General features: G+C 37.9%; 1 protein-coding gene across 2 annotated transcripts; it reads right to left on the reverse strand.

Moving 5' to 3' along the window:
- Positions 1-212: 212 nt before the first annotated feature.
- Positions 213-21967, reverse strand: LOC114480396 (adhesion G-protein coupled receptor G6-like). 2 transcript variants are annotated; one of them, XM_028474519.1, is made up of 13 exons: positions 21809-21967; positions 20538-20885; positions 16572-16714; positions 12154-12433; positions 11251-11424; positions 6183-6287; positions 5908-6078; positions 5590-5703; positions 2281-2502; positions 2014-2109; positions 1754-1915; positions 1534-1621; positions 213-1338 (listed from the first exon to the last, which is right to left on the reverse strand). In XM_028474519.1, the coding sequence occupies exons 1-12, from the start codon at positions 21858-21860 to the stop codon at positions 1566-1568; spliced, it is 1923 nt and encodes a 640-aa protein (XP_028330320.1). In that variant the 5' UTR covers positions 21861-21967; the 3' UTR covers positions 213-1338; positions 1534-1565. The 2 variants fall into 2 exon arrangements, with proteins under 2 accessions (XP_028330320.1, XP_028330321.1); XM_028474520.1 differs by lacking the exon at positions 5590-5703.
- Between the last annotated feature and the right edge of the window lie 1507 nt (positions 21968-23474).

A 23474-nucleotide genomic window follows, 5' to 3' on the forward strand; every position in this document is an offset into this window, starting at 1 on the left:
TAAAGCTTCTCTATGGAAACTTCATTTACTATATTATATGTATAAGCACAGCTCTAATAGCAAGTTTTCACCTACGTCACGTTCTGGGCAGTAACCCGAATGCGCGGCCATATTGGAGGCACCCGTAAATAAATGCTGCAATGGATAAATGTCGGAAACAACAGAAAAGCTCCCCATAATGTGTTATAGATGCAAAAGCATACATCACGCTATTTGGAAAAGTTAAGGTTTATTGGTGGTGCAGATCCATACAAGTTGGCGCCCTCGTCTTAGATTAATGACGACCCAGAGAGTCTTCCATCTGTTGCGTATCCTGATATGGTCAACTACCTGGTTTTAACCCTAACACAATTAGGGTCATCCTTTTGATAGAGGTCAGACCTTTTTCCTGGAATACAATGAGAAATACAGCATATTTTAGAGCTGCAGAGGGTAGATGGCGCAGACGGGCACCCCCACCCCCCAGGTACAGCAATACACCAACCACAACCCCCAATGATCCAGGGGGCGACCCCCACCGCACACCAGCCCCAAGCAGTCCACCCCTCCACAACAGGGATTGGCCACACAGCAGAGAAGCCCACACTCGCACGGCGATCCAACACTGCTCACAGGGAGGTGGCCCCAGCCCTCCCGACAAAAGAATACACCATCAACCGTTTTTTTCCCAGATTACTGGTGAGATACACAGATTGACACATTAATCTTGTTTTTGTTGACCCTTAGTGCCACAGCTGTCCACAGAGAAGAGCAGCATTATTTTAAAATTTGTCATAGTTATTGTAACATGCAGGAAATAAGGCGTAACACAAACTCAAAAACCCCCAAAAGAATTAATCTCCATCATAATTTAAAATAAAACACTTCACCCACTGCAAAATATTCATTAAAATTCATGCTGTATTACTTCGTCAATATAAACTTTAGTTGCTTATTTCATAACAAAAAAATAATGAAGGTAATGTTTTCTTGTATTCTCTAGTAACACTGCAATATGTCTCCCCACAAACTAAGATTATTGTTCTGATCTAAAGGCCTGGATTACAGTACAAGATGAAAATACAGTTTTTGTTTTTAACCAGTTTACTGAGAGCAGTTGTTCTCCATTCCTCTGCATTCAAGAGTAGCAGAACAGGTACTGGTGTTATGAAGTTGTAGTTGGTCCTGCTAATGTTGCCTATTCAACATTGTTGCAGTTGTCTGTTCCACAACAGGTTGGTCCACTGGTCAGATTTCCCACTTCTGGCATAAATGGCAATACACCGTCATCAGAAGCAATTTCACACACGTCTGTTGATGTGCAGCCAGCAACAAGTTATCTTCCATAATCAGTTAAGACTGTAAAAGAGAACATGAAAGAAATTATTACTGTTTTACTTTTTACACAAACATATCTACAGTGCATAAATTAAAATACATGAATCCAAACAAAAACACTTGTATCACAAGGTAACATAATTTCCATAAATACTAATAATACATTAGGTGAACAAAGTCTGAAATATTGATTCTATTTCATTCGAGTGAACACACCCTCGATAAAAAAGCAGCGGTCCTGTGCTCCGTCACAATGGACTGAAAACATTATTCGAAAGTTGGTGCCAACGATACAGAAGAAACACTAAAACAGAAAGGAGAACGCTGTCATTTAATTGCAACAAGTAGATTATTGTCTTGTGAATTCAGATTTTATACACATTTTGTGACCTTACCTTTTCTGATTCTAAAAACAATCTCCTCCATCATCACTTACCAGGCAGAGTTCCTGAGTTGCAGTTGTTTGTGTCACAGCATTCAGCATCTATGATTTTATTTGATTCCACCGTGTCAGTAGAAAACTTAAAGGTGCCGCTGTTTGGACACAGTGTGGGAGGAGCACATCCTCTGAAAAAACTCTCATCTCTAGACATCACATCTACAAAGATAAAAATCAGTTTGTTTAGGTTGACTAAAAACATATTAAAGTGAATGTACATCATGTAAATCATGTTAATTACAAGATACAAAGACTACCTTTAATGGAAGCTGTTATACACATAGTCTCTGAAGAACAAGTCACTGACACTGGACTGAAACAAGATGAATCTGTGCAGGATAGACACTGAAGTCCTGGAATGAGAACAAAAATAGAGCAAGACTTTGTGAGAATGTTAAGAAAATATGGAATATCAGTGTTCACAGTTAAACTTTTATATTATAAAATTTGACCCCAAAAAGCATCACTTTTATGTTAAAATAACAAAACCCAAATCAAATTAACACTTCCATTTAACTGAATACCTGTAGTTGTTGTGGTTGGGGTGTCTGTGGTTATTGTTGTTGGTTGTCTATTAGTTGTAGTTGGAGGTGTGGTGGTTGTAGTTCCACCATTACAGTCATGTGTATTACAACAGCTTGGTCCAGAGCTGTCGGTTCCTAACTCTGGTAAGAATGGCAGTTCTCCCAGCCTTTGACTTGCAGTACACACACTTGGTGATGCACAGCCATAAGCTTCATCGGTCACTGTTGATTAAAATATTGATTATTTATACATATTCTCTTCTGTCGGCATTTGCAAGTAAAAAAATGACAACACTTTTTAACAGAAATTTCTGATGAAAAATGTAATTGTTCAGACATCCATCCATCCTTTTTCTACTGCTTATATGTGGTCGGGTCACCGGGGCAGCATCCTTATTACTGAGGCCCAGACTTCCTTCTCCCCGGCCACTTTGCGAAGTGCTTCTCGAGATATCCTGAGCTGTTTCCAGGCAAGCCGAGAGACATAGTCTCTCCAGCATGTCCTGGATCTTTCTCTGGTTTGCTTACCGGTGGGATGTGACCTGAACATCTCAATGAAGAGGCGTCTTTATCAGGTTCCCCGAGTCACCTCATCTGGCTCTTCATAAGCCTCTCCCATGTGACTGAGCTTCCCATCCTCTCTCTAAATGAGAGCCCAGCTACCCTACGGAAGAAACTAATTTAGGCCACTTGTACCCGCAATCTTGTTCATTCGGCCATGACCCAAAACTTATGACCATAGGTGAGGGTATGAATGAAGATCGACCAATAAATCGAAAGCTTTGCCTTTTGGCTCAGCTCCCTCTTTGCCGCGCCAGATTCGTGTAGACTCCACTTCACAGATGGTGCACCAATCTGCCAGTCGACTTCCTGGTCCCCAAGGTACTTGAATTTATTAATTTCAGGCAGCATCTCATCCCCAAGCCGGAGAAATTATTCCACCTTTTTTTTCTAGTCAAGGACCATGGACTCGGATTTGGAGGTGCTGATTCTCATCCCAGTCACTTCACACTCTATGCTGCAAATTGATCCAGTGAGACTCTAATGAAGCCCACAGGACCACATCATCTGCACAAAGTAGTGACCTAATCCTGTGGCCACCAAACCAGACCCTCAATGTCCTGGCTTTGCCAAAAAATTCTGTTCATAAAGGTTATTAACAGAACTGGTGAGAAAGTCCCTGGACGAGTCCAATCCTCACTTAAAACGTGTCCTACTTACTGCCGACAATGCGGACCAAGTTCTAACAACAGTCATACAGGGAACAGGTCAGGGGGTCAGGTACCTTGGCGCTCTGCTTGGCCTGCATCCTCCAGAGTCCGACAGGCCAAGAAGGCTGATGTGTTGTTGGGCCGCATGTGTTGGAAGACTGTGAAGTCGATCATCAATCTGCGGCCAAGGGTGTCCAGGATGGACACCCTCATGCTTGAACACCGCTCAGGTTCAGATCAGGGAAGGGGCATTCCTCCCAATCATGCCACTTCAGGAATCACTGTTGCTGCTAATGTGAGCATTATCGTCCCCCAGCAGAACGAGGAAATCCTAAGAAGGAGCACTCTCCAGTACTCTCTCTAAAGTATCCAAGAAGGGTGGATACTCTAAGCTGCTGTTTCAGCACAAACAACAGTTAGGATCTGTCCTCCACCTGAAGGTGGAGAGTGGCTACCCTCTCGTCCACTGGGATAAACTAAAAACATACAGGCCCTGAGCCACGGTACCATAAGTATTAGGCACCCCTGCCTGGCATCTCTCACCATTGGCAACTCCAGAGTGGTAGAGAGTCCAAGCCCTCTCAAGAAGACTGGTTCCATATCTCTTGCTATATGTCACGATGAGGCTGACTATCTAGTCAGAACTTCTATCGCACGCACCAGCTCAGACTCTTTCCCTGCCATAGAGGTGACGTTCCACATGCCTCCCTTCTGCAGGTGGTGAACCCACTGGGGAAAATCTCTGCTTTGGCCTCCATGGTAAATGCCCGGTCACCAGGTGCTTGCTTTGATGACTGGCCTCCAACTGGAGGGTCTGTCACTTGATACAGGCAATAACTGGTGGTTTCATGCAATATTGCACAGAGACAGCAAACAGAGTGTCCCAGTCCAATGACACGTGTACAGATGTCAGTACAGACACACTGAATAGATTACACATAAACAACTTCTTTTTCAAATCCAAATTCTACACACACAGAGTGAAACACGGCAATGGATCAACATGCAGACACACTATTATTGCAAAAAAAAAAAAACTGGAAGGGATGTGCTCCACCTTTTTTCCAGAATTTTCCACTAACTTGTGAAAATAATGTGTTGTTTCCAGCATGAACCAGTTTTAACTTTGCAAGTTGAGGTTGTAAGAGAGTTGTGGGAAATTTGGGTCTGGGACATTTTTTGTATTTTTAATCTTAACAATATTGTAGTCTGTAACTTTTTATGGTTGGTGGAGTTATTGATCTGCAATCAATAAGCAGCACTATGTCAAGAGCACTCTGTTTATGGTCTGTTTGCTTTTTATCCCATGTTTGCTTGGTTTATTTCTTTTTTTATTAACATATAGTGGGGCAGTGGTTGCTGTGCACATCTGACCGAGTGTATGTATGCAGGACTGAGTACGGGTGAGAAGGAGAATGGAGTATGTGTGGGTGTATATGTGTAGGTATGTGTGTAGGTGCAAAAGAGGGAATTCTTTTTTTTTTTAATATATACTAAATATCTATGTAAATCGATACAACTTACCATCACTTTAATAAATAAAATAAAGGGAAAAAAAACATACAGACACAGATTGAAACTTACGCACACGGATCAAGGTACAGACATGATAATAATGATAATGCTCATTTATGCACAATTCATACCCATTCATACAAGGCAAAGTGGGTAAAGTGCCTTGCCCAAGGACACAACGACAATGACTCGAATAAAGTGGGATTCGAACCCCCAACCCTTCAGTCACTGGACGACCCACTCTACACATACAAATTGTATTTCACACAAACAAATAGTTTTGTTACAATAATGGCCCCATAGCACTGGTTCTACGTACGCTAAGCCTACCTGCTGCCTCCATCTCTTTCTGTGCTTGGATCCTCCACTACCACACCCACACAACATGACACTAACTATATTGTGAGGATCTATTAGCTTTTATACACTTTACATAAATTGTTTCATTAATCAAATAAAGATATCTTAATTATTAGTGTTGTTTTTTTCAAAATCTTGTAAAAAAAAAAAAGCTGGGGGGAAATATCCTTTAACTGCAGTAATAGAAATAAGAAAGCTGTTTCACAGTAATCATATGACTCACATGTTCCTTGAATACACAGCGTCTCATCTCCTATACAGGCAAATGAAAAAGCACATCGGCCGAAAGCACAGAAGAAACACCAGAGACCATTTAGAGTCTGTGACTGAGTATGTGCTGAAAATATAAAGAAAATAAGATTCCTTTAAGTATAAAAACATTTTACTGTGGTTTAGTTTTAATTTACAATACTTGGGTCAACCCATATGAAAATATAAAACAAAAAAGTAACATGTTCAGCTTTTGAAGGGAACCAAAGCTACAAAGACATTATTGTCCTATCTGATCAATACATCAAAATAAATGGAAACATGCACTTACCTCCTAAGGTATTAGTGTTACACTCATCAGTGTCACAGCACTCAGCAGATATCAGTGCACCTGAAAAAACCAAGTCCAGTTCATATGTTTGAGAGCCTGTGATTGGACAGAGAGCTGATGATGCACATGCTTTGTAGTATCGTGTTGTTCCAGATAAACCAAGTGCTGTGTCTGCAATTACAAAATTAAGATGATTCATGTTAATTAAATGTCATTTACTTTTTATTAAATGTTTTTCTCTGAGATACAATGTATTTAAACAAAAAATATATAACCTGTGATGGTGGCAGTTACGCACATAGTTTCTGTAGTACATGTAACTGTTGTTTCATTTGAGCATGAACCATTGCAACTTTTACATCTGAGTCCTTCAGCTGGAGCTGTAATGAGAAAAAAAATCTTTAAAGATTGTTCAATATTTGTAATATTGATATTTTTTATCAAGAATCACACAATCATTCACTCTTTTTTAGGGCCCGAGCACTGAAGGCAGTGTGAAGGCCCTATTGTTGATTAATTGATCGATAGTCTTAGGATGGGTAGTTTGCAGGTCAGCCACAGGATGGCGCTGCCCTTACAGCTCTCCTCCTGCTGCCTTCTGCAGGGAGGGAGGAGGGTTGGGGCCATAGGAGACGGTATTGTTCTCATACGGATTCTTCTTATTAGGGCCCAAGCATCGATGCCAAGTGCACTTTTCAAAGTGTGTGGCATGCTTTTGGAAAGAAGACATAACACGTGGGGCATGACAAACTGAAGAATATTTTCAATTTCAGGCCCATCTTCTAAAAAACCTTTCTTCATTGACAATAAAGATCATTAACACTGCAAAACTCCTACACACAAAAAAGTAATAATGAGAAGCCTTAAAATGGAGCAGAATTTGAAAGATAATTAAAATTATTAAACTGCATTAGCTATGTGACTGGGAAAATGTAACGTGGAAGCGCAAAACTAATGATTGACGTCGGCATGTGAAGTGAAGTGGAAGAATAAACTTATTTTCATTAGCTGAAAAATATGGATACAGTTATGATAAGGACCACAAAAGTTTTTTTGCCCACGCCCTCATATATTATAGACAGGCCGAGTCATCAAAAGAGGAAACCAAAAAAATTAAAACTGCAAACAGTGATAATGGGCCCTCGCACCCGTCGAGGCACGAGGCGACTCTTTTCTACCGGCCTCGTTCAAAGTCCAGACCCTTCAGGAATTTGTGATGTTGCGTTCGCAACTATTAATGAAAATTCATCCAATCCCTGTGAATGCTGCGCAGCCCTGCAATTCTGTCCAATCACCGCAATATTTCCGCAATTTTAACCAATCTGACCAAGTCAAAAACCTTGGTGTTCTGATTGACTCAGATCTGACATTCAGCAGTCAGATCAAATCTATCACAAAAACATCTTCTACCACCTAAAGAACATCTCCAGAGTGAAAGGTTTAATGACTCAGAAAAATCAGGAGAAACTGGTCCATGCTTTTATCTCCAGCAGACTGGACTATTGTAATGGTCTTCTGACAGGAATCCCCCAAAAGAGCATCAAACAGCTACAGCTGGTTCAGAACGCTGCAGCTCAGGTCTTAACCAGAACAAAGAGGTCAGAACACATTAGTCCAGTTTTAAAGTCTTTACACTGGCTCCCAGTCAGCCTCAGAATAGACTTTAAAGTTCTGCTGCTGGTGTATAAATCTATGAATGGGTTTGGTCCAGAATACATCAGTGAGATGTTAGTCAGGTATGAACCCAGCAGGTCTCTCAGATCTATGGACACAGGTCAGATAGTGGAGCCCAGAGTTCACAGTAAACATGATGATGCTGCTTTTAGTTGTTATGCTGCAAAGAAGTGGAACAAACTGCCAGCAGAGCTGAAGTCAGCATCTAATGTGAACATTTTTAAATCAAAATTAAAGGCACTTTTTTTTCTCAACTGCGTATGATTGAGAGAGAGATTTTTGGTCATGTTGTTGATGTCATGTGTTTGTTGATGATTTTACTGATGATTTTAATTGATTTTACTGATAATTTTAAATGTTCTTATTGATTTTAAACAATTGAATGTTTTATCATGTAAAGCACATTGAGTTGCCTTGAGTATGAAATGCGCTATACAAATAAATTTGCCTTGCCTTGCCTTGCCTAAAGATTCTGGTCAATTCGGCGTCACAACGTGGCTGAAGTCCGTCCGCCTTGTGTAAACCACATCAACTTCTGAAGCTGGCAGCCACCATCAGTCATCGGTAGTCCCCCGGTGCGAGCGGAATCACCATTTAGTTTGGTAACAGACTGTGTCACAACAGCCAATCTGACTCTTTCAAGCAAAATAGCGTCAAATGTGTCTCACAAACACAACTGTTTAATGATCTCCTGCTGCTCTAGAAGGACTTTTAAAGAAAATAACCTGAATAAACCTCTACTATTATATATAATCTTTAATAGAGCTTCATTACAAATACCGTCTAAAACAGTAGCAGTGGACAATATAATTGGTGCTTGCACCCCCTGGTGGTATCTCTACACACAAGTCTTTGTAGAAAAAGTCATGAGTGCATTGATGAGATTCTTACAGGAAAAAAAAAAAAAAAAAAAAACATTTATTTATTTTAGGAATTTTTTGTTTAAAAAACTTAAACTCATTCTCTCTAATATTCTCGCACTGGAAACCTTTAAAATGTGATGGAAATAATCCATATCTGGCTAAATTATTGTGAATCAATTTGGCAAATTGACCAGTTTAGGCAAAGTTAGAGAAAATAATAAAGGCTGAAAATGAAGCAACTTTTGCTGCATTTTTTTTAAAAAGCTGCCGCAAAATCAGGCATTTTGGGCCGCGAAATTCTGAAGGGACTAAAAGTCTTACTTAATTCTGTATGGTACTAGGTCTGGTTGCGGAGTGAGGCATCTGTCTCTTGTGAACATCTGTGTGAAAATTATTGTTTCATAAAATGTACTTATGTTCCACAACAGAGGTTTTCAAAGTGTGGGTCGTGCCTACGCTGGGGGTTGCCAGAGTTCAGTAGTGCAGGAGGCCATGGGACAGAAAGTAGCTTCAAAATACTGAAAAAATCAAAAAAGGGACACAAATTGTGTTTAAAACAGAGTTTGAAGATTAGTCATTGTTAATTATTTTAAATAATTGTGTCAAACTAAACAAAGGCATCAAAATAAAAAGAGGTTCAAATAAAAAATAGGCTTTTAAATACAAGAAATGGTTTGAAATACTGACAATCTGGTTAAAAACACAGAAAAAGGTCTTCAAAATACTAAACAAAATAAAAAATAAAATACAATGGGATTAGAAAATTTAGAAATACTGAACAAAAATTGTATCAAATTCTGAAAAATGGGTTCAACTTACCAAAAACAAAGGATTTAAATAGAGAAAAGTGTTGAAAGAGTTGAAAACACACAAAATTAAAGGAGTTTTAAATTTGGTTAATGAAAATTATTTAAAATATGTCAAATTGAACAATGGCATCGGAATAAAACAGATTCAAATAAAAAAAGGTTTAAAATGCAAACAATGGTTTGAAATACAGTACATTTTGCTTAAAAAAAATTTAAATTACCAAAAACAAAGGGTTTTAATAGAGAAAAGTGTTCAAAGTTAAAAAAAAATTGATTGAAACACTGAAACTTCAACATGTGTGGCTTATTGAATTTCAGAGTGTTTGGTTCTCTTTGTTTGGCTGGAAAATACTGAACTGGAGTCACAAGTTTGATATTTTTCTGTCCATAGTGCATACGGAATAGTAACATAAATGCATGTCAGAAACTCATAGAATGTGGTGCTCTGAGGTCAGTAGGAAGGATTTTAAGTGTTTTGTGGTCCTATTTGGGCAGGTGAGGCAAAACCGGAGGTGAGAGGAGTGACGTTGGCCATGGACACAGAAGACAGAGAAACCACAAATGAAAATTGGAGATTTCCAAGACTAATTAATATTTTACCCTGTAAAAAATGTAAATAAATCAATGAGCGTAGGTGTTATGACATGTTTCTGGCCATACGTGGACAGTGCAAAGGCATTGGGCCCCATTAGCCACCAGGGGGCGCCAAAGCGGAGTGCTAGCAGATCTGGTGATAGAGATCTACTATGTATAGTGGAATTAATTGTAGCAGCGTATGGATAAAGGTGGTAAGACAAACAGCATCGTCAGGACCCAAACCTAAATGACTCAAATGATTCTGCTCAAGTACCAAGATTGCACGCCCTGTAAACATCCAGGACTCAAACTGATTCAAATAACTCAAAGGATCCAGATTAAGGACCCATGTTACAGACTCCCTGGAAACAGTCGGGACTCAAACATAATTCAAATGACTCAAAATATCTGGGTTAAGGATCTGAGTCTTGGAACCCCCAAAAAACGTTGGGATTCATACAATCAATGTTGAGACACGAGTCACAAGCTCCCCAAAAACATTCAGGAATGAAACAATTTAGGTTAGAAACTCCCTGGAATGAGTCAGGACTCAAACCTTTTCAAATAACACAAAGGATCCAGGTTGAGAACCAAAGTTGCAGATGAAAACATTCAGGACTCAAACATAATTCAAACAACTAAGAAGATCTGGGTTAAGCATCTGAGTTATGGATTCCCTAGAAATGATCAGGATTCAAACAATCAAGGGGTCACAAGCTCCCTGAAAACATTTGAGAATGAAACAATTCAGGTTAGAAACAGTCCGGATTTAAAAGGATTCAAATGATCCGGGTTAATGACTCTGGGAGTAGTTTGGTTTCAAACGATCCAAGTCAAGGAGCGTCTGTTAGATTAGGAATCTCTGCTATTTGGTAAACTTTGGTCCCTAAACATAATCTTCCTCAGGAAGAGGCCTTGGTGAATGCCATCAGTGTATGATGGTATCTGGCCTGCTTAGGGCAGTCTGACAAGAACTGACAAGGGGATAGTTCTGTAATTACATATCAGACTGGACTAAAAGGAATCCAAATGCCTCAAATGATCAGGATTAAGGACACGGGTCACATTGCGGAGAAACCACACTCCTGGACATGAGACAGGAATGATGGACCAATGCCAACAACACAGAGGAAAAGACAACCACTGTAGAAGCTGGGTTGCCAGGTTGGATTTGTTGTGTCTCAAGGAGATGTTGTGGCAGATTTTTTCTAAGCTGAATCATCAACTGTATCTGGCACAATGAACGACTTTAAAGGAAGGATCGTTGTAATTCTGAGTACGCCTTGATTCATTAGAAGTGGTTTAAATCTTAACAAAACGCTGGTAAACTGTCCAGGTTGGTAACTACGTTCACCAAATATTATGCCTTGTAAATTTAAATGTGGTAACCAGTGAACGTGTAAAGTTGCCGGCGTACTCACTGCAGTTGAGCGTGTTGTCCGTATGAGCCAGCATGGACGGGACGGACCAGTAGTCATACTCCCAGTCGATGATGTTTCCCACGCTGTTGCAGGTGAGAGCGGCGAGCTGCTGCGCCGACATGGCGTAGTCCCACAGCCGCACGTTGTAGATGTTCCCGTTCAAACTGTTCTGCCCTGAGAACACACAGGATACTAAGGGTGTGAGGAAAAAAATCAAATCAGCAATATATCGCAATATTTCACCGTGTGATTATTGTATTGATCCAAAAAATGTCAAAATACATTTTTTAATCATAATTTTTAAAGAAAAAACCCTTTAACATATGCATCACATGTAAACACCTGATCACTGGGTGTCAGTGAACGCACCATCAGACCTTGTTACCTCACTCCTCAATGACGTTTACATACTGTGTTCTTTTATAGATGTATGTGGTTACTTTGAATGAATTTAAGATTTGAACAGAATAAGAATCTGTTACAGAAGCAGAAGTTAAACTTTTTTGAACAATTTTGTTTTAAATTAAATTTTTTTTTATTTGGTAAACATACCACTTTTATATTGGTGCTAGAATTGCAGTTAGTTACCATTTACTTGTTCTCGCAAGTTTAAAAAAAAAGCAAAATATATTGTATTTCATACCATTTTGTACTTCTAATGGTGAAATTTGGCAATATTGATATTGCGATATATCGTGACGTATCGTATTGTTTAGTACCGCGATATTTAAGGATATATTGTAATCGTGAAATGCATATCCTGAATCATATTGTATCGTCAGAGTCATTGCAATGCACACCCCTACATTATACCGTTTCTGATAAAGTTAGGACTGGGCCACTTTATTGCCCATTTATTTGTTAAATGATGAAAATCCACAAAAATCCACATCTCGGGCTCACCTCCGAGCTGGAAGTTTCCAGCGGCGGGCAGGGAGTGTCCAGCCGACTCACTGCAGGTCTGTCCTTTGAGCTGCTGGTCCAAGTAAACCTCGACTCGACCACTGGACGACATCCACAAAACGCAGAAGGACTTCATGCTGGAGGTGATCATGGACGGTGAGAGGATCTCATCCATCGGACAGACGACTCCGTCCACCATCAGTTTCATCTCATTCTGATCTGATCCCAGACTCAAAGCCACGTTGTTGCTGCTGTCCGAGTAGGTGAAGATCCGCTCACTCTGTGGACGCATTTTAGGTCTGGTTTTAGCTCTTTATGGTTATGTTTAGCTCATGGTGGGACTTCTTTTTGTTGTTACTCTGATCAGGTTTTTTCCCCCTCTCTGTCTGACTCTGTGTGGGTTTAGTCCCTTCTTATTTAGCAGTGGTTCTCAACCTTTTCAGACCGCGACCCACAAAATAAAGGTCCCAGAGAGCAGGGACCTCCACTGTAGCTGAAAGTGGATGAACACAGACATGAACCTTAAAGAACAGTCATGTGGAGACCGAGCCACCTATAAGGGGGGATAAAGGGGAGCTTTTTTTGGGGCCCATCCATAAAGTCAGCAAAATGATGGTCTATTGTTCTATGAATCTGTGATCACCACATTTATTTATTCATCTGAATAATATCTACTGATATCCAGGAAGTTTTCTATTATTTGGATCATAGTATATAGTCATCTTAAAGATGTAAATCCTTGTTTTAATCAGAAATACAATGGGTTAAGTGACCAAAAACGGTGGAAAAGTTGATGAAATGGGATTTAAAAACCACAAAAAATGGTTGAAAGTTGCAAATTAGAGAGGCCAGAAACGGACAGAAAAAGTGGTAAAAAGGACACGACAAATCTTGAATGTAGATAAATTGGTAAAAATAAGCATGAAATATGGTGAAGAATTTAAAAGTGAAAATAATGGGTCAACATATGTGACATTAGAAGGGAAAAGTGGAAAAAAAAAAAAATTGCAGAAAAGTCATTGAAGTTTGATGGAGAAGAGGCAGAAATGGAAGTAATGTAGCAAAAAATCATTAAAAAGAGCACAAATATGACAAGAAAAAGTGATGAAAAAAGGTTACCCCAAATGGGGTCCTGACCCCAAAGTTGAGAACCCCTGCCCTAGAGTGGAAATGTAGTGCAGGAACAATCATGATAAACCAGCCTCTGTAGACTAAAGAAGTTCTCCACTTTCACTCAAAAATAGCTTGTAATGTCATAATAGAGTGATTTTCAAGTGACATCAAGATCAAAAAGTGAGGAAAAACCTTCAATACCAATACATTAAAATATGGTTATATCTGAGATGAGACAGAATATCACAACAGGGACACAAATAAACATTCATTTTCAGTCCTTTAAACAAATGCCATTTTTATCAACAAAGTCCAACTAAATTAGCCAGAAAAGTAAAAAACAATGCCACTGTATAAGAAGTATATATTATAACAACATTTTAATATTATTAGTTTGTAGTGGTTGTTTGTAGTGGGCCAAAGCTGCAGAAAGGAGAGAGTGGGAAACAGTTATGGGAGGCAAGCTCAGGCTTGATCACCCTGTAGCTGGCCACCTTTGAGGAGGGTGTCCAGTGTTAAAAAGGCAGAAAAACTGCCAGATTCAAAGGAACACTAATGATGGTGCCATCTTGTGGCACAAGGGACAGTTTAACATCATGTCCTATGTTTAATGACTTTGTAAAACGGAACTTTTGGGCCACAACCTACATATTGAGGACTTCTGTTATATATACAGTGTCATAAGTTAGTACATATCCTCTGTAAAGTTTTTTTTAGTTTTGATAAAAGAAATCTGCTGTTAATTGCTCTCTTTTATTCCTGCTGTGTGTTTTTCTGTAATTCTGTCACCAAACAACATGGCAGATTCAAAGGCGTTCCCCACACATGCCAGTGAAACTTCAGAAACTGTTGGATATTTTCCAAAGGGCGGGTATTTTGACGGAGTAGCGGTGAATTAAAGGGCAGCGGATACACATTGACTGAAAAACCTGGACATTTCTATGGATTTATAAAAACCCTTTGACTCACTGATTGCCAAAGACGTCTAAAGACGTGAATTGTGTTTTCGGCTGGGGTTGCTAGGAGACTGAGTGACGAAGGTTTCCCGTATATATCTAACTTGTACCATGATGTAGTAACCAACTGGTGACATGTAAGTGGCAGCAGAGCACCTTTGGATGAGAGATTACCCATGATGGGCAGAGCTCAGAGGAAGAGGAAAGGAGTTTGCAAGACAGAAAATGGCGCTGATTACAGAAGAACGAAACAAGCTAGAAACAAAATTCTATATTTCTGATGAACTGAGAGACTAATTAACTAACTAGTCTTTCAGAATATGTTGTCAAAATTCAGATTGTCATAGTTAGGGATGTAACGATTCACTCAACTCCCAATACGATTCGATTCACGATACTGGGTTCACGATACGATTCTCTCACGATTTATTTTTCAAAATGGGACTGAAGACAAATTTTTTTTTTTGGGAAAAAAACTAGAAAATACTGTACTATTTTCCTTTTATTTTTCATTGTCAAAAGAATTCCTTGATAAACTATTCAAAACAATGCAATTTAACTAAAAATAAATCTTGAATGAAATAAAAAAAGGAATAATACAAATGAAAATGAAGCCTATTAATTTAAATTCTGGTTCTATAATAAACAATGCAAAACTGCATAATAGTTCTTTTTCTTTTACAAGTGCAACTGAAAATGTATTTTGTGCCTTAACAATTGGACTTTTAAAAAAAAAAAAAACCGTGATTACACTGATTTACGTCATATTTGTTTGGACCAGCAGAGGGCGCTGGTAACACAGAGGTCGGTTGGCATGCAGATATCTTGCAGTGGAGAACAGAAGCTATGCTAGCAGACAGAGCTAATAGAAAAACGTGACTTTTACAGATATTCAAGTAATATTACAGATATTCTTTTGGTGCTTAAGGGGTAATGAATCATTTATTAACATATTTAAGAGTAGAAGGCGGCCAGAAAGAAAGTATTAGCAGACTCCGCCCTCCGCCTACACTTGTGGATAGCGGTTAAAAAAAGTACTGCGATTCAATTTTCAGAAAATCGATATCAACCGAGATACCTATGAATCGATTTTTAACTGCCTTACAATTAATCGTTACATCCCTAGTCATAGTACAAAATATTCTGTGGGTCTTTAAAAATCTGTCAAAATGCTCTAAAACAGCTGGCACTGAGGAGGGTAGAAATTCTGAAATTGGCTGGTACTGGATGAGTCAAAACTTCCTGCAGCTAAATGGCTCAGAAACAGAAGCCATTCAAACTGGAACCTCTCACCAACTCTGCTCCCCCCCAATCACCTCCGTTTTATTTTCTGGACCCACCATTCTCCTCTCTCCCTCTGTCACAAACCTGGGGGTTAAATTTGACCCCCACCGTTCCTTTGACAGTCATGTGACCTCCATCCGCAAAACTTCATTCTTTCACCTCTGTAATAATTCCAAGCTGCACCCCTCCCTCTCCCTTCCTGCTGCAGAGAAGCTCGTCCACGCCTTTGTCTCCTCCAGGCTGGACTACTGTAACACACTCATCGGGATCCCTGGCAGGAGCCTCCAAAAGCTCCAGTATGTTCAGAACATTGCTGCCAGGGTCCTGATGAGGGTGTGAAAACACAAGCACATCACCCCCATCCTCCGTACACTGCACTGGCTCCCATTCAGTCCCACATAGAATATAAGGACCTCCTGCACACTCATCACTGTCTGCACGGTGCAGCCCCCACTTACCTCACTGAACTGTTTACACCACACACCTCAACTAGGACAGGGTCAGGCCAACAGCACCATCTGGTCATGCCCAGGACACGGCTCAAAACAATGGGCGACAGGGCCTTTGAAGCCTCTGCCCCCCTGCCTGTGGAACGCCCTCCCAGACCACCTCAAGGCGCCGCAAATGGTGGACACTTTTAAGAAAAGACTTAAATATCACCTTTTTAATGAAACTGATTTTAATTTAGTTTAATTTAGTTCTGTCTTTTAATATATGTTGTGTTGTATTGTTTTAATCCTGTAGCACTTTGAGGTTTGGCATCAAAAGTAAAGTTTTATAAAATGTATTATTATAGTTAAGAGTCGGCTTTGGTTTTCACTTATTGGTTTTCACTTTATTCTCCTTCATCAGTTGACAATGGATGTGTAGTTTTGTAGTCAAATGTGAGACGATTCATTTTTGGTGAAGACATTTGGGCACTTATTTTAAAAAAAATTTTTAAAAAATAGCATAATAATCTAGAAGAGTGATTTAAAAAAAAAAAACAAATACAATAGTTAGTGAATGATTGACTACACAGGTGAACAAAACAAAACACAAAAATACATATTAAGTGTGTCGGACCTGTTCCAGGCTGCTGCGCTCCACCTCAAAGCACACGGTCAGGTGACTCAGAGCAGGAATGGAGACGGAGTCGGCCACTTCGGTAACTTGGCCGCTGCCAGTGCTGGTTATCTTCACCTTCTGGATCTTCAAAGAGACAGCAACTACAATAAAGAGGAAGAGAGGAAGATATAAAAGGTGGCCAGGTGTTACGACTGTGGCCGTAATGAGAGCTGTTTGTAGCTGGTATTCTGTTTTGGAGGAGAGTGAGTGCTCTGTCGTCGTGTGGATCTTTGTCTGTCTCTTGTATTTTTCCAGAGTGAGTGCTGTGAGTGGATCTTCGTGTTCCAGGTGTTGCTGGCTGATTGGAGGAGACAAGCTGCACTGATTGATCCTCTACCTATAAAAGGCAGCATGCAGCTGACTTCGGGAGGAACCTCTGACAGCAGCACACCGCGTTGTTCCCAGCCTCCCAAAGACTGAGATCTTTTGGTTAGGATAATGACTTTATTCAGTTTCTCTGCCTGTGTTTTGTCTGTCAGTGATCTCTCTGGATCTCTAGAAAACGTGTGTGTTAGACTGGTCCTTAGTTGTGATCCTATTTTTGTGCTTTATTGTTTTGTACCATATTGTTGAACACTATTAACTGTCAATATACCTTATGTCTGTTGTTAACGGAGATAAAATGAAGTTAATGGAACATTTCACCAGTTTTTTCACCGTTTATGATAATTTTTAACTCATTTTATTTCTAATTAAAACAAGGATTTACATTTTGTGATGACTATACACTATGACCCAAACAATAATAAACTTCCTGGATAACAGTGGATAATATTCAGATGAATAATTATATGTGGTTATCACAGATTCATAGATCAATGGACCATCATTTTGCTGACTTTATGGATGGACCCCAAAAATCTCTCCCCTTTATCCCCCCTTATAGATGGCCCTGTCTCCACATGACTGTTCTTCAATGTTTATGTCTGTGTTCAAGGCACAGTGTGTGTCCCCAGTCTCTGGAACCTTTATTTTGCGGGGTGGCGCACTGAAAATGTTGAGAACCATTAGTCTAACGGATACTTTTTTTCTTGGTTCTCAGGACAATATACAAGCTTATGTATATAATATTTAAATCTTTAGTTTCACAGACATCTTCCAAATTTCTGTGTTTAGCTCAAATAAACCCACCTACTTTCTTGCCTTCATACTTGATTAGCATTTACCTACACTTGCATCATACACTGAATTGGAGGAGCGTTAGCATTAGCATGTCATGCTTCAAAGAGTGCATACTGAATTGCAGGAGCGTTAGCATTAGCATGTCATGCTTCAAAGTGTGTATACTGCACACCAAACCAATTTAATTCAACACCCTTATTAGAGCCATCCTCCATTTATAAATGATTATCTCAACCTACCACGTTGAAAGCGAACACTGAACCCTCGCTTCTGCACGTTGACATGTCATAAAGAACAGCTCCATCACTTTGGAGAATTTGCAAGTAAATTTATATTATTAAAATAACTAAAAACAAGCATTATTTACCTACTTGATTTAAGTATATAACACAATAAATAAGTACATATAAAATATTACAAAACATGCAGTGAATAATTAGGGGTATGAGTAACTAAATTCACAATAAATTAAAACAAACATAAAACAACAAAAACATAGGACAAAAAAACACAAAAATGACTTCAAAAACGCATGAAAAACAACACAAATACACAATATCAAAACAAAATACATAAATTTAAAACAAAACAACAAAATATAAGACAACAAAAAAAACTGAAATGACTCCAAAAATATGACAACTAAATAACACAAAATTGTGGCAACATGTCATTTAAAACATGCAAAATATGATGCTTTTTTTTAATTAATATTAAATTAACGACAAAAAAATACATAAATAATATTTGAAAACTATATTAAGGAAAATCACTGAATTTGCAAGTAAATTTAAAATATTACAATGCAAATATTATTTACTCAAGTTATTCAGAAATATCCTTAAATTTGCAAGTAAATATATAATAATAAAATAACTAAAAACAAGCATTATTTACCTCCTTGATTTAAGTATATAACACAATAAGTAAATACATTTAAAATATTACAAAACATGCAGTGAATAATTAGGGGTATGAGTAACTACATTCACAATAAATTAAAACAAACATAAAACAACAAAAACGTAGGACAAAAAAAACACAAAAATGACTTCAAAAAAGCACAAAAGACAACACAAATACACAATATCAAAACAAAATACATAAAATTACAACAAAAAAACAAAATATAGGACAACGAAAAAAGAAAAAAAAAATGACTCCAAAAATATGACAACTAAATAACACAAAATTGTGGCAAAATGGCATTAAAAACATGCAAAATATGATGCTTTTTTTTAAAAATTAATATTAAAATAATGACAAAAAATACACAAATATTATTTGCATACTGTATTGAGGAATATCACTGAATTTGCAAGTAAATTTAAAATATTACAATGCAAATATTATTTACTTACATCAATCAAGAATATTCTAAAATTTGCAAGTAAAATTAGAATATTACAATGCAAATAATATTTACTTACTTTATTCAGGAATATCCTTAAATTTACAAGTAAATCTACTATAATACAAGGCAAAAATTATTTACTAAATTTATTCAGAAAAATCCTTAAATTTGCAAGTAAATTTAAAATATTACAAAACATGCAGTGAATAATTAGGGGTATGAGTAACTAAATTCACAATAAATTACAACAAACATCAAACAACAAAAACATTGGACAAAAAAACACAAAAATGACTTCAAAAACGCATGAAAGACAACACAAATACACAATATCAAAACAAAATACATAAAATTACAACAAAACAACAAAATTATGACAACAACTAAATAACACAAAATTGTGGCAAAATGTCATTAAAAACATGCAAAAATATGATGCTTGTTTTAATTAATATTAAAATAACGACAAAAAATACACAAATATTATTTTCATACTATATTGAGGAATATCACTGAATTTGCAAGTAAATTTAAAATATTACAATGCAAATATTATTTAATTTCATCAATCAAGAATATTCTAAAATTTGCAAGTAAAATTACAATAATACAATGCAAATAATATTTACTTACTTTATTCAGGAATATCCTTAAATTTGCAAGTAAATCTACTATAATACAACGCAAATATTATTTACTAAATTTATTCAGAAATATCGTTAAAATTGCAAATAAATTTACAATAATACAATGCAAATATTATTTACTTACATTATTCAGAAATATTCTTAAATTTGCAAGTAAATTTAAAATAATACAATGCAAATAATATTTACTTACGTTATTCAGAAATATTATTAAATTTGCAAGTAAATATACAATATTAAAATAACTAAAAACAGATCAATGCACCATCATTTTGCTGACTTTATGAATGGACCCCAAAAATCTCTCCCCTTTATCCCCCCTTATAGATGGCCCTGTCTCCACATGACTGTTCTTCAATGTTTATGTCTGTGTTCAAGGTACAGTGTGTGTCCCCAGTCTCTGGAACCTTTATTTTGCGGGGTGGCGGACTGAAAATATTGAGAACCATTAGTCTAACGGATACTTTTTTCTTGGTTCTCAGGACAATATACATGCTTATGTAAATAATATTTAAATCTTTAGTTTCACAGACATCTTCCAAATTTCTGTGTTTAGCTCAAATAAACCCACCTACTTTCTTGCCTTCATACTTGATTAGCATTTACCTACACTTGCATCATACACTGAATTGCAGGAGCGTTAGCATTAGCATGTCATGCTTCAAAGAGTGCATACTGAATTGCAGGAGCGTTAGCATTAGCATGTCATGCTTCAAAGAGTGCATACTGCGCACCAAACCAATTTAATTCAACACCCTTATTAGAGCCATCCTCCATTTATAAATGATTTTCTCAACCTACCATGTTGAAAGCGAACACTGAACCCTCGCTTCTGCACGTTGACGTATGTGATAAAGAACAGCTCCATCACGTTCCCCGTGGAGTTCAGCGTCGTCCCATTGGCCGACTGCCTGCAGAATGTTACGTCAGCGCTTCCCGTGTTCACCACGACCCGGTCATAGATGCAGTCCGTCGCCACCTCCAGGTCGAAGTCCAAGAAGGTCAGCTGGATGATGAAGCCGGCGGGTGCCTGGAGGCTCCACCTACACGTCAGGGAGTTGGGGTAGTTCTGAGGGTAGCAGGGCGAGGTGATTTCTCCCTGGGCCTCCGTTCGAACTGCTTCACAGTTGGTGGAGCTGCAGCCCTGGACTGAAGGTGATAGAGTTCGTCAAGTTCATAATGTGTCCACCAAAGCAGTTCAAATGTCCACATGGGCGGGTCAACATTAGGCGAGGACATTAGAGAACCACGGCAAAGCATAAAATGAAGACATTATAAGTTCAAAGGAGGACCTTTGAAGACCAAGACACCGTAGTTTGAGAACATTCAAAGACCAAGTCAAAAATAAGAGGACAAAAAGCAAGACAAGAACATTATGAAGCCAAGAGAAAAACATTTTTCTTTTTTAGAACATTTGGAGACCAAGTCAAAGCAAAACAAGAACATTAAGTGACCAAGTCCAAGGTCAGAGGAGGACGATTGAAGACCAAATCAAACAACAAAAAGACATTTAGAGACCAAGTCAAAGAATTTGGCAAAGATATTTGAAGACCAAATAAATGAGTAAAATAAGGGAGGTTACAAGTCCATGTCAAAGAATAAGAGGATGACATTTGAAGACCAAGTCAAACAACAAAAATACATTGTTTAGTCTTTCCTGTGCCTCACACAGGAAACCTGATAGATGGGCCGAGTCATCAGACAAGAAAAACAACCCTTGAAAGTTAACCTTCGTTCAAAGTAGGAACCATACACAATATTCTACAGCATAAGGATTTTTTTGAAAACATAATAATGTTCATGTAATGTGTTAAAAAAAAAAAAAAGATCATTATCACTATCATAATTGTTGTTATTATTATTATTAGCATTATTATTATACTTAATACCCACAATACTGAAAAAGGATCAAGGGTTGGTAAATTGATGGATAATTCTGAATGCAAGGTCACCAGTCCATTCCATTACCAGCACAACATCAGACAATTGTAGGGCCAGAGGAAACAGGAACATTTTTTTTTTAATTGAGTTTAGCAGTAAATAATGATTACTCTATAGATTGATTAAATTACCTTTACTGAAGAATGTCCAAAGGACCGTCACAGAGAGAATCAGCTTCAACATGTTGAGTAGGTGAGAACTCAGCTTTCCTGAACTGTAGAACTAACACCTTATATGTATATGCAGCACTGTTGAAAGCATCTGATCTGGATATTCACCAGAGCTTGAGTTCTCAGACACTCCTCCTAATTTTGTGATGGAACATTTTCATAACGTCACTATACCACACCCAGCTTAGCTTTAAATAAGATGCAACTTATTTTGTCATGTTAATTGCACCTAAAAAATCCTGAGAAATGCCCTCAACTTGAGGTATTTTCATAGTAATCACATTATTGTGGCAGATCAAAAGATTGGTATATAACAAAGTGTTTTTTATAAAGTCATTTGTTGTTTTGGCTTTTTCATTTTGGCTCTGAACCCTGTCATCTTGTCCAGTTTTGGCAACACGACATGCTCGGAGCATGTAGCAGTTATCACTGTCCGAGTGTCTGCGTTAGCTGTCCATGCTAGCTGCTATATGTTTAGCATTGAGGTTGTAGCAAATCGGTGATAGGCAAACTCTTTCTTGCTTGATTTGCACACAACTGGGCTTGTGTTTTCCATCCGGTGTTTTTAAAAGCCAAAATTAACACTAATGAAGTTGAGAAGTTCGGTAGTCTCAGGGTAGTCTCTCGTCTTGTATTGTAGCCTGTGCATCGGTATTGTGGGTATACCAGGAATTCTTGAAAAAAGGTTCCGCGCTGTTTGGAGTGCAAAAAAAAAAAACCGAATTACAGCGTTATATTTTTAGTGCATTGTTCTTTTCCTGTGATTAATTAATCGCAATTAAAGCGACAGCCCTAACTTTTATAATTTGTAACTTTTAAACCTTTTGACGTATTAAATGTTTTCTTTCCTATTAATTTCTAATGGAAATGTCAAGCCCTTCATCCCCAGCCATTCCTCAACTGATTTTAACCTTTAACCATCAACCTTCTACCTTATTGCTAATGTTCAGAAAATGTTAAGTTAGTGCTAATGCTACGTTAGTGCTCACGCTTGATTAGTGTTTTTGCTAGGCTAATGCTAATAACAGGCTTTTGTTAATGCTAGGCTAATGTTGATGTGAGGTTAATGATATTGTTAATGCTAGGCTAATGCTAAGCCGATAGTATTGCTAATGCTAAGAAAATGCAGTGCAACGTGGGCCAGCACCTGCATCTTCACTTGCATTTTCTTTAGGAAATGCAAATATTCTAGTTAGATTGTTATGGTCTCCAGCTAGATTTCATAAAAGTATCAGTGTGGCTTGAACCAGATGAGCCAATCAATTAGAAGACAGTGACTTTACCTGAATATTTAAAGCAACCAAAAGCAGCACAAGTTGTCATTTTGGCTGAAAAAGCTGCTAAATGATCTAAAAATCAACTGCTTCACTCCAATAGAAAACAATGGGATGTTTACAGGCAGTGGGGCAGTGTGACATCATCAATTACGTGATTTCAAGATGGAGGAACACAGGCTCTAAAAATGTAAATCTATCTATCTATCTATCTATCTATCTATCTATCTATCTATCTATCTATCTATCTATCTATCTATCTATCTATCTATCTATCTACCTATCTATCTATCTATCTATCTATCTATCTATCTTGTCCAGTCCACTTCACTTAGAATTATGTCACACTTCAT

This window comes from Gouania willdenowi, chromosome 18 (genome assembly GCF_900634775.1).
Source record: "Gouania willdenowi chromosome 18, fGouWil2.1, whole genome shotgun sequence".
NCBI lineage: Eukaryota > Metazoa > Chordata > Actinopteri > Blenniiformes > Gobiesocidae > Gouania > Gouania willdenowi.